The following is a 14610-nucleotide window of genomic DNA, read 5'->3' on the forward strand; positions in this document are numbered from 1 at the left end:
GTCCTGACTCGCGCCTCACGGTGAGTCCTGACTCGCGCCTCACGGTGAGTCCTGACTCGCGCCTCACGGTGAGTCCTGACTCGCGCCTCACGGTGAGTCCTGACTCGCGCCTCACGGTGAGTCCTGACTCGCGCCTCACGGTGAGTCCTGACTCGCGCCTCACGGTGAGTCCTGACTCGCGCCTCACGGTGAGTCCTGACTCGCGCCTCACGGTGAGTCCTGACTCGCGCCTCACGGTGAGTCCTGACTCGCGCCTCGCCGCAGCAGCCCTAACTCGCGCCCTGGCGGGCCATCACCACGACACTCGGGGGGGATCCATCTTTGTCGAGTCCAGTTGGGATTAGTTACTTCTACTGCTACTATTATATGCGGTACAGAGCAGGCACATTAACTTTCACCATTTAATAAATCAATAGACGTAAAATGAGAAATTTAATTTATTCTTTGCACATAGTTTGCAAAGATTACAGTCAATTTTAAGCACGTGGACAAACATTGGGCGAAAATTCTGTTGTCGTAGATGTCGAGGACAATGACGTGGAATTATGTAATAGAAGCACGCTGAGCTCGCCTGCAGTGAAGACCCTGAGGTCACATGCAGTGAAGACCCTGAGGTCACACGCAGTAAGACACTGTGGTCACATGCAGTGAAGACCCTGAGGTCACATGCAGTGAAGACCCTGAGGTCACACGCAGTGAAGACCCTGAGGTCACACGCAGTGAAGACACTGAGGTCACACGCAGTGAAGACACTGAGGTCACACGCAGTGAAGACCCTGAGGTCACACGCAGTGAAGACACTGAGGTCACACGCAGTGAAGACACTGAGGTCACACGCAGTGAAGACACTGAGGTCACACGCAGTGAAGACCCTGAGGTCACACGCAGTGAAGACCCTGAGGTCACACGCAGTGAAGACACCGAGGTCACACGCAGTGAAGACACCGATGTCACACGCGCACCCGGCGACCGGCTAGGGACACTCCGCGAGGAGTCGGAGGGCGTCTGGGATCACACTTACAATCGCCTTCCGTACAGCCCTTTGAAACAAAAAAGACTTGAAGCTATTTAAAAAAATTCCCTTTCCAAAATGTGAAAAATTCAGAATGCGTCTGACTTCATAAAAAAAAAAAGACCAAAACCTAAACAATATAAATCAAGACCCTGAACCTAAAATTGAAAATAAAATATATTAAAAGGCAGTTTAATACCGATTATATAAATTTTTTTCTTAAAAGGTTGTTTTCTTATTTGGAGTTTGATGGTTTGATTCAGAGTTGGTAACCGTCACCATAATGGCACCTAGCAGACTGACCTCCGCCACTACTAAGGAGTTTTCGCGTGTATCTGACATATTGTGGCCTGCATATTTGCTCATGTTTTTTCTGTGAAAAAGTCCTGGGTATCCAACCACATTTGTGTCATTTGTTATCCACTAGAGTGCACTAGTGTCAACCACCAGATAGTCAAACACTGTATTGGCAGCCATTCTGATATCTTGGTTATCATCGTGAAGGTCTTCCAAAACTGTCAAATTTATTATGACACTTTTGTTAAAACAATTTTTAAATAATTTTAAAAACTTAATTAATCACTATCTTTTGTTTTATCACTTGTTAATGTTAAAAAAAATATTTTGTTCATAAAACATGGGTGCCTATACTTCTGTAGGCACGTCAGAAGTTATACTTGGCATGATAAAAAACTTACTTTTATTTTGCATTGCAAATAGTTAATAGAAATAAAATTACAAAAAGGACAGTAGTGATATTATAAATATGATTGGTAAAAGTATGAATTCAAATTTAACAAAATTAAATAAATAATATTATTATAAACACATGTATAACTAATTATTTAATTTAGTAAAATAATTGAGATTAAATTAAATTAATAATAACAAACAATAAATATGCTGAAGGTTTATTATAATTTATACATTTATACATTTGATGTAGAAACTATGTCATATTAAACATTTAAAAATTAAGTATTAAGTTTTCACTTCTGTCGGCAGTCTCCATGACTGCCTTTTCGTTTTTTTTTATTCATATGTGTTTACAGATAGAGGTAAAGAGTGTTGAAAAAATTGTGTTTTTTATTTTTGTAAATCGTTGATATTGCCTTAACTTCTAAACTTAATAGAAAGGATCTGATTCTCTTATTTTTTCATTAAGAAGTTTCATATTATTTAAAATATTTTTTTAATTTTATTACTTTGCATTGTGTGCAACAGAAAATTAATTTCAGTTTCTTATTTCAGCCAAGGCGAACAAGGATGGCAAGATGGATTCGTGTAAGCCCATTCAAAAGGTTGAGTGGAAGTCTTCGAGATCCGGGTAAATTTTATTTTATTATATTATCAGTAAACATGATTGTATTGCAAGTTTAATTTTTATAGTTTAGTTTTAATGAACATTAGTATTAGGTTTTTTAATGGTAGAATTGATTTGGTATGTTAAATTGGTATGGACAACAAAATTGAACACATAAACACAAAACAGGAAAACAACATTCTTACACAACTCAGAGAATTCTGTGGAAGAAATTTAGTTAGAAAAATGACAGCATAGACCATAGGTGTAAGAAGTAAAGGAGTGGGTTTGTGTAATCTTTGAGCATTAACAAATATTATAGAACTCAGTACCGGACACACTCTAAAAATAGTGAAAACCACTCTGTTTAGCGATCTTAGCGAAAGTTGTTTCGTACTCAGGATTGAAGGAGATTTGTTGTAGTTATGAATTTCTGTAAATAGTAGGTAAATATAGTTCGTCCTGGGACACTGGATCCTTGCCGGGGATCCGCAGCGGCCATCTTAGGTTACATCACCTCCAGCGGCGATCTTGGATTACGTCACTTCCGGCTGCATAAACACCGCAAGAGACCTCAATGCACCAAAATTTCCCTATTTCTAGGGGAAAATTCTTTATCAAGAGAAAATTTCCCTCTTCGAGAGAAAATTTATTTTTTAGAGAAAATATTTCCTTTTATCTACCCTGAAAATTTCCGGAGGTAAAATCTCCCCAGTCAGGGGCCATGCTCCCCAAAGAGGAGCTATTCTCCTCTTTTGTAGAGTGCTACTTTATACAGTAAATCCCAATACCTGTCAATTAACCAATTTATTCACGGAGGCCATCTTGGATTGGGTCACTACCGGCAGCCATCTTGGATGACCTTGACCTCAGACTCCATCGACCATCTTGTATTCCACCATTTTGTTTTCCATAATTTTCCTCGCGGAATCGAGCACCCCCTCCTCTGTGTATTTAACCTTTTCATTACCATTTCACGTTTGTTGCACTTTTAGTTACGGTGGCATTATCATCAAGCATCCAACTCCTAAATGTTGCACGTTTCGTCACGATGACATCATCAAATGTCCCACTCCTGTGCGTTGCACTTTCCGTTACTATGACATCATCAAACACCTTACTCCTGTGCGTTACACTTTTCATTACGATGAAACAGCCAACATCTGCAGGATGCAGCCATCTTGTTTTTGTTTAGTGGATACCGCCATCTGGATTTTTGATCTGATGGATGTCGCCATCTTTGTTTCCGGAGTTGGTTCCTAAAGTATGTCAATGTCGCTCGTTCTCATGCATATAAGATCAAGTTTATATTTCCTACAAGTGTTGTTTTGAACCTTATATACCACAAAAATCTACTATAAATCCACAAAAAATCCACAAAATACACACATTTTTCAAAATCCACAGCCATTTTGATCATAATGATGGTTGTGACCGTAATTTTTTTCTTAAAACACATATCATTTTTCTTAAAGAAATTCAATTTGTTTCTTATATATATAATGTATAATATTTAAAATGTAGATATAAATTATATATCAAATTAATCATCACATATTGTTGATGTCATAATGAAATTTAGTTATAAGTAATAATACTTTTTTTAAAAAAATTTATCAAATTTATAACTTTTCTTCGAACAATTTATTTTATTTATTTTACGTCACCATCCTAGACCTTACACCATTCAGGACCAGAAAAATTTTCAGAGTTCTCAAAGTAATATATTATTAATGTATCTTCTAAGCAGGAATGTGCTTGCGTATCCGTGTTTAAAAACTGCATGGAAGTCAGATATTAAAGTGTTTGCTTATGTTCCCGTTTTTCTCTTCTAGGCACGTACATGTTTGCTTATTCATGTTCAAAAACTGCATGGAAACAGATATTTTAATTTTAGTGTATATATTTACATTTCTCTTTTCCTATATGTCATATTTTTACTATCTCTTTCATGTCGTGGCCGCCGTGATACAGATTCTTACTCTTAAGAATGACACCTGCGCTCCACAGCAGCGCTACCTAGTTACCTAGATGGCCGCCACCGGTGGTGACGTCAACAGCAGGCAGCTCCCCACCACGTGGTTAACTGAGGAGCGGCCACATTGCCCCCCCCCCCCCCCCCCCCCCCCCCTCGTGCCCACATCCTTCAACCACCTGTTGCTTTGTTTATGTTTGGTCCCCAGACTCCTCCGCTTAGCCTACTGTCAGGGGAAATCATGGTTCTTGTGAGGTCCTCTCTTAATGTTTTATTGAAATAAGTTATTACATTTTTTGAGTCTAAATTACAATATTTATACCGACAAGGATCGACCAACGCGAGAGCACAGACGCCAGTCCCAACCATCGCTGAAACCCACCGTGTTCGTGTGTCATTGTTGTGTCGTCGAGATTATTTCTTTCATTTCATTACTGGGTTCGCCCGTGCCTCCTGTGTTGTACGGAGTTGTTTCCGGTTCTTAATGTTGTTGTTGCAACTGTCTCGTTGTCCTCAGACTACTGTTTTCCTCTCTGCTGTCATTTTGCTGGCTAAATTCACTCCATGGAGTTATGTGCTGTCGAAGCACTTAATTTTTGGTATCAGCTTATATTGGCTTTATCACGGTGTGTTGTGTTTATGTGTTCTGCTTCGTTGTCCATGAGTTTTTTTTTTCTATGAAAACCAGTGTGAATCAGCAATAGCGTATGTAGAAGATACCTACTGTGTTGGCTGGTCCAGATGACACTGGTATCAGTCACCGAGGCGGGTGGCAGTGCTCACGAGGCGGTCCAGGTGACACGGACTGAGTGATGCTGCAGGGAGGCGTACGTGATCTTCTCCGGCGGGCTGACCCACGACAAGGCGGGCCGCACCCCCAGCATCACCGTGGTCCAAGGGAAGTCCACCACGGTGCTGGAGATGGAGCACAACGTGGTGGACTTCGTGGTGCTGTGCGAGAGTCCGTGGGCCAGCGGTGAGCCTCAGACCTGTTGACGACCACCGTTCCTCGTGTTCTGTCGTGACGGTCATGCCACACTTGCAAAGAAACAAACAATTTAAATATAAAAAAGTGCAGGATAATTTTATTTGTGTAAACAGTGTAAGGAGTTGTTAAGTTCTAACAGTTTTATGTAACTTCAATAAAATTTTTGTAGCTACATTAGCATAAAAATTGTAATTTTTTTTTTCAAAATACCAAACACTTAGTTGCAAAAAAATTTTATATGTATGAATCTTTTTTGTTTTTTTTGAAAGGGCATCAGTCATTGGAAGCAAACTTTAGGGAAACAACAAAAAATAGTATGCATGAATATATAGCTTTACTAAATCATGTTTTACATTTTCCCCTCCTTCCTCATCATGTATGGCACGATTTGGAAACAGTTTGTCCTTAATATAATGTAAATATAGATTTCTACAGAATTTTCAAAATCATAAAATGATGCCCTTTTAACACAAAAGACAAATTCCTACCAGGAATCAGATCAAAATAACAACATTTACTACGAAATTATATTACCATTGTCTCAAAATACCAATGTAATGTGCCATTAAATATTAAACAGTATAGACATGGTGTATGACAATTCTTCTTTAATAAAGTTCACATTAAGCATCACGTAATATAACACCACTCATCATTGTCTTTATCTAACACTGGCCCATCCAAAAGGTCTTTGTACAGTTGAGAAAACTCCTCTGGTACATATTGTATCAGACGTCTAATATCACTCACTTTGTTTGAGTGCAGAGGAATTTTCAAAACTCATCCTGTATTTTGAATGCATGTAACTACAAACACGATGCTCTGACCGATGCCTTCCTACACCAATCATTAGGTCTACGTTTTGTGATCGAGACGAAACATATAACTGAAAATCGTCAATATACTGACTGATGCCCTTTCAAAACATAGCCATACATCGCCACGTTGGCCGATACTTTGGGGATCAGTACCTCGCCGCAGAGTGGGGGTATGCACGACGCGGTGAGGCGGCTCCTGTTGCAGACCTGCAGGAGCCGTACGCCATCGTGGTGCTCCTGCAGAACGACCTGGTGGTGATCGACCTGCTGACGCCCGGCTACCCCTGCTTCGAGAACCCCTACCCCATGGACCTGCACGAGTCCCCGGTGACGTGCTGCCACTACCTGGCCGACTGCCCCTCCGACCTGATCCCCGCCTTCTACTCGGTGGGCTCGCGCGCCCACAAGCGGGCCGGCTTCAGCGAGCGCGAGTGGCCCCTGTGCGGCGGCGAGTGGAGCCCCACCTCCTGCAGCTACAACGAGATCATCCTCACCGGGTAGCCTTCTGACGCCTGGCCCCGCTCTTGCTTTCCTTCTTTCTGTCCCGCTGTCCCGCTGTCCCGCTGTCCCGCTGTCCCGCTGTCCCGCTGTCCCGCTGTCCCGCTGTCCCGCTGTCCCGCTGTCCCGCTGTCCCGCTGTCCCGCTGTCCCGCTGTCCCGCTGTCCCGCTGTCCCTCTGTCCCCCTGTCCCGCTGTCCTGTGTCCCCTGTCCTGCTGTCCCTCAGCCTTGCACACTGCAGCACAGGCCGTTTTTTTTTAATGTCACGAATGTTCCAAGATGCAGATGCTGCATGAAATTCTAGAATTAGTAGTGCGGTAATTTAAAGGGGGTTCTACTGTAAGTAGACGAAGATACATATTCATTTTTAATGCTATGTTTGTCTTTTATTTTATATTTGTATAGGAATTTCTTTTCTATTTACTTGTGTTTTACAGTTAACCAGTGATTTCTAGTAGAAGTAGCAAACTCATAGAAATAACTCGTAGAACCATCGAGAATACCATTTTACAAAATAAGATAGATGTTGTATATGTAACTGTACATTACCAAAAGTTCTATTTGTGTAAGCTGACCTACCATTTTCTTAAATTATATTTTCTCGAAGCTCTTCATTTAACCTCCACTATCTGTGCTGTTGGATTGTTTACAGTTCACTTGATTAGATTATCCTTAGTATGTGTTGTATTCAGAGTGCTCGCCTATTAACAACCTTTTTAGTTTTTTGAGTTATTGTATAAATAGTGTTCAAAATTCATTTTTATTGAACATATTATGTGTGCATAAATCACATAGTTGTTTGCTTATAAACTTCCCACTGATAACTTGGTAGTCGAATTGTGGACATGAGAGGTTTACAGACACATCAGAGCTAAGGTGCTACTGCAGGGTGTCTACAGGTCCCGAAAGTCCCGAAAGTCACGAAAAAGTCACGAAATTGAGGGATTGGTCATGAAAGTCACGAAAAAGTCCGGAAATTAATGTAAAAAGTGTAAAAAGTCACGAAATTTTAATAAAATGGACTTTTTTTAAAAATTGTTTTTGTTTATGTCCCGTACGGACAGACAAATTTAATGTACAGGTCTACCAACTATACATTGTATTTGTAGTAGCATTTATGTGGGGTAATACCGTTGGGTAATACTCAGAAAGTGACTTTTTGCTGTTGGTTAACATGAACAATTTCAATTGGCTCTTCGACTTTCTTGGCTGTTCCACTTTGTGCGCTGGCCTTTGCTGTTACAAGATGGCATAGTACATGGCTGTTCATCCGTGTGGGAAATATTAAACACATAATTGATTGTCTCCGTGTACCTGAAAGCTGTATTTTAAACTGTGATACTAAAATACTTTTAATGAGCGAAGTTAGGTTTTTCGTTTGTAAAGTTAGCCAGAACTAAGCGTGTACAACTATTCGAAACAGCATATGCAGAAACAAAGCAGTTTTCCGTTCGTGTTAATAAACTTCAGTGATGTGCCAGTGCGGTATTTGGCTTTAGGACTAAACTTGAGACATATTCCAAAAACAATCTGTGTATTTTAGTGCTGTAGGTGTTACAAATCAAATCACGACGAATAATTTATTATGAAAGGATGTACATACAACGTTATGATTAACACATTTGGCCTCTGCTTTATTATTATTGTTGGTGGCAGAAATTACAATCTGGCTAGGTAAGTTACGTTTGTTGACATTGTTAACGTTTATTTACTCTTTATTATGGTAATTATTTATGCGAAAGTGGAAGCAAGCGTTTAAACTCCGTGAGTTTTAAACTTGTAAACAAACATTTTTTTTTTTATTTCACGAAACGTGACGTGACCATACATCAACCAATGGCATAATTTTCCGAGTTATACCCCTTTTATTTCAGTTTTACACATTAAATTTACCTTGTATTTCACAAACGAATATGTAGTGATATTTCAGTATTTATAATTATATATAGGCCTATATGCATGTGTGTGTGCTACGAAAATATATTTTCCCTCTTTCATCATACACGTTTAGGATAATTAAATCTATTTTATTAAGACATTTTCTATAATATAAACACAAGTAAATTCCCGCCAAATTAGCATTAATCAAGCATTTGTATTGAAAATGTCTTGCATATTGTGTGTATTATGAAATGTCTCGTGGGTGTTTCTGTGTGTAGTGGTTAAATTGTGATTATAAAAATGCCAGGTAAATGTAGTTTTCGAGACAGCTGGTATGAACTGCCATATGCAGGCACCTGGAAGTTGTGGCTGAGACGCGATGAAACTGATACAAATAGAGCATTTTGCTGCATCTGCAGAACAAACTTTGATATTGGTCATGGAGGTGTCAACTCAGTTAAGACACATGAAAAGGGTAAACGTCATCTTCAGTTAGTGAATGACTTGAGTTCAGGCAAACAATCCCTAATAACTAGTAGGGATAAGCTTAAGTCAAATATTTGTAGTGATGTGACAGATACTAGGCCTAAACCTTCATGTTGTGGGCTTGATGCATCTGATTCAAGTAATTCAAAAGTGCACAAACACGAAATCCAGCCTAGTGATTCTGTTTCAGCAAATAGGCCTACACATGAAGCGAACCCAGTTGAAATTATAATTGCAGGCTCCTCTAGTAGTGATACAACAGGCCCCAAATTTGCTAGTAACATTCAAAGGTACATGCTAAGAGATGAAGTGACCACAGCAGAAATTATTTGGGCACTAAACAAAGTTGTGTGCCACAATTCTGCTAGAAGTGCTGGCACTGCAAGTGATTTATTTAGTGTGATGTTTCCCGACAGTGCAATTGCACAGAAATTTAAGATGCACAAAGACAAGTTGTCTTATGTTATCACATATGGTCTAGGTCCATTTTTTCAAGAAAGTTTAGCTGAGGATGTCAAATCTTGCCCATTTTTTGCTGTCTCCTTTGACGAGAGTCTGAACACTGTAGCACAGAAAGGCCAGATGGATATTGTTGTACGCTTCTGGGAGGCCAATAGTAGCGACATATCCACACGTTATTTAACATCAGTGTTTTTAGGCAAATCAACAGCAGAAGACCTTATTTCAGCTTTTGTTACGGGAATTACAAATTTGAAATTGTCCCTGCAGAACATAATTCAGATTTCTCTGGATGGACCAAATGTCAACTTAAAGTTTCTCAGAGATTTGCAGGAGAGGTTTTTTCAAAGTGAAGATGGTGGAAGTCAGATTTTTGATGTTGGAACCTGCTCCTTACACATTGTACAGGGAGTGTACAAGACAGCTCACAAAGAGGTGGGCTGGAAAATTCACGAGTTCCTCAGAGAGATCTACTACTTGTTCAAAAACTTTCCATCTCGACGGGCAGAGTACACTCGTATTACTACTTCTTCCGTCTTTCCGCTGAAATTTTGTCAAATTCGGTGGGTTGAAAATTCAGTTGTTTTAAAGAGGGCAATTGAAATATTACCATTCCTCAGGAAATATGTCTCTACTGTTGAGAAACATCCTCCAAACACACAAAATTTCACAAAAGTGAAATCTGCTTTGACTGATTCGTGTTTGTTGGCCAAAATGGAATTTTTGTTGTCTGTTGCTTTGCAGTTGGAACATTTTCTGACCACATTTCAGTCCAACAATCCACTGCTACCATTTTTATATGAAGACTTGTACTCATTGCTAAATGAAATAGCAAACCGATTTCTGAAGAAATCAGTTCTTTCTGACAACCGTAGTGGAACCAAACTGATTGCCATTGACCCAAGGGACCAGGCCAATGTAAAGCCTATAGAGCATATTGATGTAGGATTTGGTGCAAAATCTGCTTTAAAACAGTTGAAGGAAATTGAGTCAGTTAAGTTCAAAAATGAATGTAAGAAATTTTTGCAACATTTGTTTGGGAAATTATGTACGAAGTGTCCATTGAAGTTCAAAATTGTTAAAGGAGCATCTTGCTTATCTCCAACTGTACTGACTAGTGAGCATTTGAGAAGTGTAAGGATAAATGTTGCTTTGGAAGCATTTGTAGATAAACAACAAATTGTTCCTTCAGATGCAGATTGTGTCAAAAGAGACTACTTAGCATTTTGTGAGAATCCACAAGTTCAGGCTGCAGTAAGAAAATATGACAGGAAAACTGACCGACTGGATGCTTTTCTATTGAATCTGCTTTCTGAGTGCAAAATAGAAAACAAAAAGTTTGTAACATTCATCCAAAAAATTCTTGTGATGTATCATGGAAATGCTGCTGTAGAGAGAGGGTTCTCTGTGAACAAAGAATGCTTGGTTGAGAACTTAGAAGAGCACTCTCTCATTGCAATGCGGAGCATTTATGGAGCTGTTACTGCTGCTGGAAATGTTGCAAGCGTTCCAATTTCTAAGAAGATGATTTTGGCTGTGAGAAACTCTTCTGCAAAGCGACAAGAAGCACTTGAAGAAAAACGGAAGGAAAAAAACAGCGAAGAAGAAGAAAGGAAAAGAAAACGAAGTGAGGTGAAGGAGTTAGAAATGTGTAAGAAGAGATTACTGGAGCACACAACAGAAGAAGTAAAGAATCTTGAGAAAAAGATATTCCATCTGAAGAAAACAATGTAATCCATAATATCTGAAAAAGGAAACATCACAAATTTATGATGAGACTGTATACCTTATAGAAAAGCCACTTTGTATAATATTCAAACTCCTCATTCAAAAGTGTAAATAAATGTGCAAGACTAATGTAAACATGCAAGATTAATGTAAACATGCAAGATTAATGTAAAAAATGCTAGGTAATGAAGATTTGGGACTAGTGAACTAAGAAAATTGAAATCTTATGTTATGAGTAAGTAGGTAATGTTTTACTTTACTTTATTTCTGCTAGTAGTATTATGTAAGTTATTTTAAACCATTAGCCATTTTGTTTTCTTGTGTTGTGTAACAGATATTTGCCGACATCCTCATATGATTTAATTTAAACAAAAATTGCCGCGTACAGTTTTACGCAAAAAAATTACGTTTAGTGGTCACTAAGGTCCTGAAAAAGTCCTGAAATTGGTTTGCCAGATATCTGTAGACACCCTGTACTGGAGTTGACGTGACCTGACTTGAGTCCGGGGTAGGCCACGTGACCAGACAGGACTTGACACGTCTGATTGGAGCAGGGCTGGGGTTCCCACCCCCCCCCCCCCCTTTTTTTTTTACACTTCAGTCACACTGTGCATTTCCTAGTTATTGGCAGGATACGTGTGTGGCAAGGTGGAAGGAACATCAGTTGAAGAACTACTGATTGGAGATGTTCGTGTTAATTAAGTGCTGTATGATGCCTATGATAAACATTATTGGACATAATACTAATATTCAAAGTATGGACAGAAATAGCTTTTAAATGGATAATTGAATGAGGTGGGAATTATTATTTGTATTACTACCCAGCAGTTAATAGTATTATTTTATTCTCTTAGTATAGGTTCTTCATTTTTTATTCTTAGTGATATTAATACATTAAGAAGAGGCTTTTCCTTCCATAACTCCAGACATGTTAGACATAGTGTGTGAAGAATTGGACTTTAGGTTTGTTATGTGCCGTTTAACTAAAGGTGCACATATTTAGGCGTTTGTAGGGAAAACTAGGTTAGTTTACCTTCAGTTTGATGTATGATTTGTTGTCAATAGTTTGCATTAAACTGTTATAATATACAATTGAAAGTGGGACATTTCTTTTATTGACATGCTATACATGCATGCAGATGTGGAGGAGGGCGGGAGGAGAGGGGTCCTGTCATGACACATCGCACGCCAGTTTAGCGGGCTAGTGACGGAGCTGGTCTGGTAACACACACGGGTCTCAGAAAATATGATAAAAAAAAAATTTTAAACTGCCAGAATTTAACTTAGGTGTCGGCGACCCTAGAAAAACGTCATTCGAATGAAAAACACAGCACAGGTACATCATAAAATACCTGAAATGTTGTTATTGTGTGCTTTAAAATATTATACATATGACTTAAAAAAACAATAAATACATAATAATACTTATATTAATTAAAGTATTAAGAATTAACACACCAGCAATTGGTAGTAAATCCTTACTGTGAATAAACTCATCTGATAAGTATTTATTTTTGTAGCTGCTCGCTTGTAACTCTTATTGACTTGCAACTTGTCACAAAGCCGTCCACAAAGTCTACCAGCAGTCGTGGTTAGTCCGTGAGCTGTGTGGTGAGTGAAGGGAAGCGCGGCCCGTGCTGTTGGCAGGCACGCGGACGGCAGCGTCAAGTTCTGGGACGCGTCAGCAGGCACCCTGCAGGTGCTGTACAAGCTGAAGACGGCCAAGGTGTTCGAGAAGCCGCGGGCTCGCAGCGTGGACGGCTCGGACGACGACTTGTTCGCCATCCACATCATCTCGCTGTGCCCGGAGAGCAGAAAGCTGTGCGTCGCCGGCACCAGCGGGCACGTGGTGCTCTTCAAGTTCCGGAAGCAGGAGGCGTTCACTGAGACCATCGTGAGTGCTGTGTCTTGGTCGCCTCCCGGGCACTGGCACGGGGGGGAATCCAGCATCACTGGCCGGGAGGGGAAGTCAGTGGCACTGGAGGAAGGGGAATCCACTGGCACTGGCCAGTAGGGGAAGCCAACGGCACTGGATGCATAGAGAAGAATCCTGCGCCACTGGCCGGGAGGTGAATCCATGATCACTGGCAGGGAGGGGTTTAAGGAATCAAAGGTCAGGAAGGGAATCAGGCACCATTGACCTTCAGGGGAATCCAGTGGCACTGGATGGAAGGGGAATCTAGTGGTACTGGCTGGAATATAAATCCGTTGGCACTGTCTGGAAGGGGAATCCCAATCCTCCAGTGTAGCTGGCTTCCTGCAGTACTGGCGGGGAGGGTAATCCAGCGGCACTGCTCGGGTGGAAATCAGGCAGAACTACCCTGCAGAATCCATTGGCAATGTATGGAAGGGGAATCCGGTGTCGCCAAGGTCACATTCTCACAAAGTTTTACTGAGATGCTGTTGAATGCTAGGCCTTTTCTTTTTAACAGAGTGATCTGTGTGCATACTAATATTTATTTTGTCTACTTTTTCAGTATTGTTGGAGAATATTTTCTTCATATTAAAATTTTATGAAGGACAATGTTTACCAAGTAGAGCTCTCGCCCTGGGGAATTTACAGGATGTGAAAGCTAGCGTGTTAATCGTAACCATGGGTGCCACCACATTATTGGGACACTTGGATGTGACTATCAACTCCCTCTCGGGGCTGTTATGTGGCCCTTATGGGAGTTAGGCTTGAATTCCCCTGTAGTCGGGTGCAGTCGGGTGTAGTCGGGTGCAGTCTACCCTGGCCGCTCGCTCTCAGTGGCAGGCGCGCTATCCTTACCACCGGATGGTCGTCGGTGGGCTCTTGAGGCGTCCCTTAAGTCGCAGTCAAGATGATATTTTATTTGCACAGTAATGCTCTTAAAATACTGAATAAAAATGCCAAAGGCATTAGAATCGGCTTATGGCTGACCAGGACACCCTACATGTTAATGTCGTGTTGAAAATTGAAATGTCCGGTTGCGAACTAAAATAAATAATTTAAAGTCAGCCGCCCGTAGCAGGCCTCGAGAACACAACAAAAAGGTTTAAATAATATAATTAAAACAACGGATGTTACCTGATCAGACATTGCAAAACAGTGAAGTCCTCGTGTTGTGGCGACACGTCCAGCTCCGAGCGACGAACTGAAGGACTTCGGTCCGGGTGTCATGGCGACCGGAGGCATCGGCATTACCGTTAGGTGATGGTCACTTTATATCAGAGGTCTAGTGACAGAACAAAACCCTCCAAGCTCTTACTAAATGATTACAACTAGTTATTAAGAATTACACACATTCACGTGTAATAATAATGATAATGATAATAATAATTATTGAAGTTCAAAAATATTTTGCCTGTGTAAGGGTGTGTTCCAAAGTTGGTGCATGGCGCTGCTTCGTCCCTACATGCTACCTTGGGATACGGGGCACTGGCTGTAAGTGTGCCTGCTATGGGGGCAGACAACACACGGCTCGAAACGGAGGGTGCTAG

At 40.5% G+C, this 14610-nt stretch overlaps 1 protein-coding gene across 1 annotated transcript in view; it reads left to right on the forward strand.

The window, feature by feature from the left end:
* LOC134541505 (syntaxin-binding protein 5) overlaps positions 1–14610 on the forward strand; it is a 366972-nt gene that overhangs the window by 236282 nt on the left and 116080 nt on the right. The window contains exons 7-10 of the mRNA XM_063385002.1: positions 2264–2339; positions 5112–5266; positions 6302–6593; positions 12796–13042. Coding sequence (XP_063241072.1) covers positions 2264–2339; positions 5112–5266; positions 6302–6593; positions 12796–13042 — 770 coding nt within the window. The remainder of the gene's footprint in view (positions 1–2263; positions 2340–5111; positions 5267–6301; positions 6594–12795; positions 13043–14610) is intronic.

Source organism: Bacillus rossius (assembly GCF_032445375.1).
Source record: "Bacillus rossius redtenbacheri isolate Brsri chromosome 4 unlocalized genomic scaffold, Brsri_v3 Brsri_v3_scf4_1, whole genome shotgun sequence".
Taxonomy (NCBI): Eukaryota; Metazoa; Arthropoda; class Insecta; order Phasmatodea; family Bacillidae; genus Bacillus; species Bacillus rossius.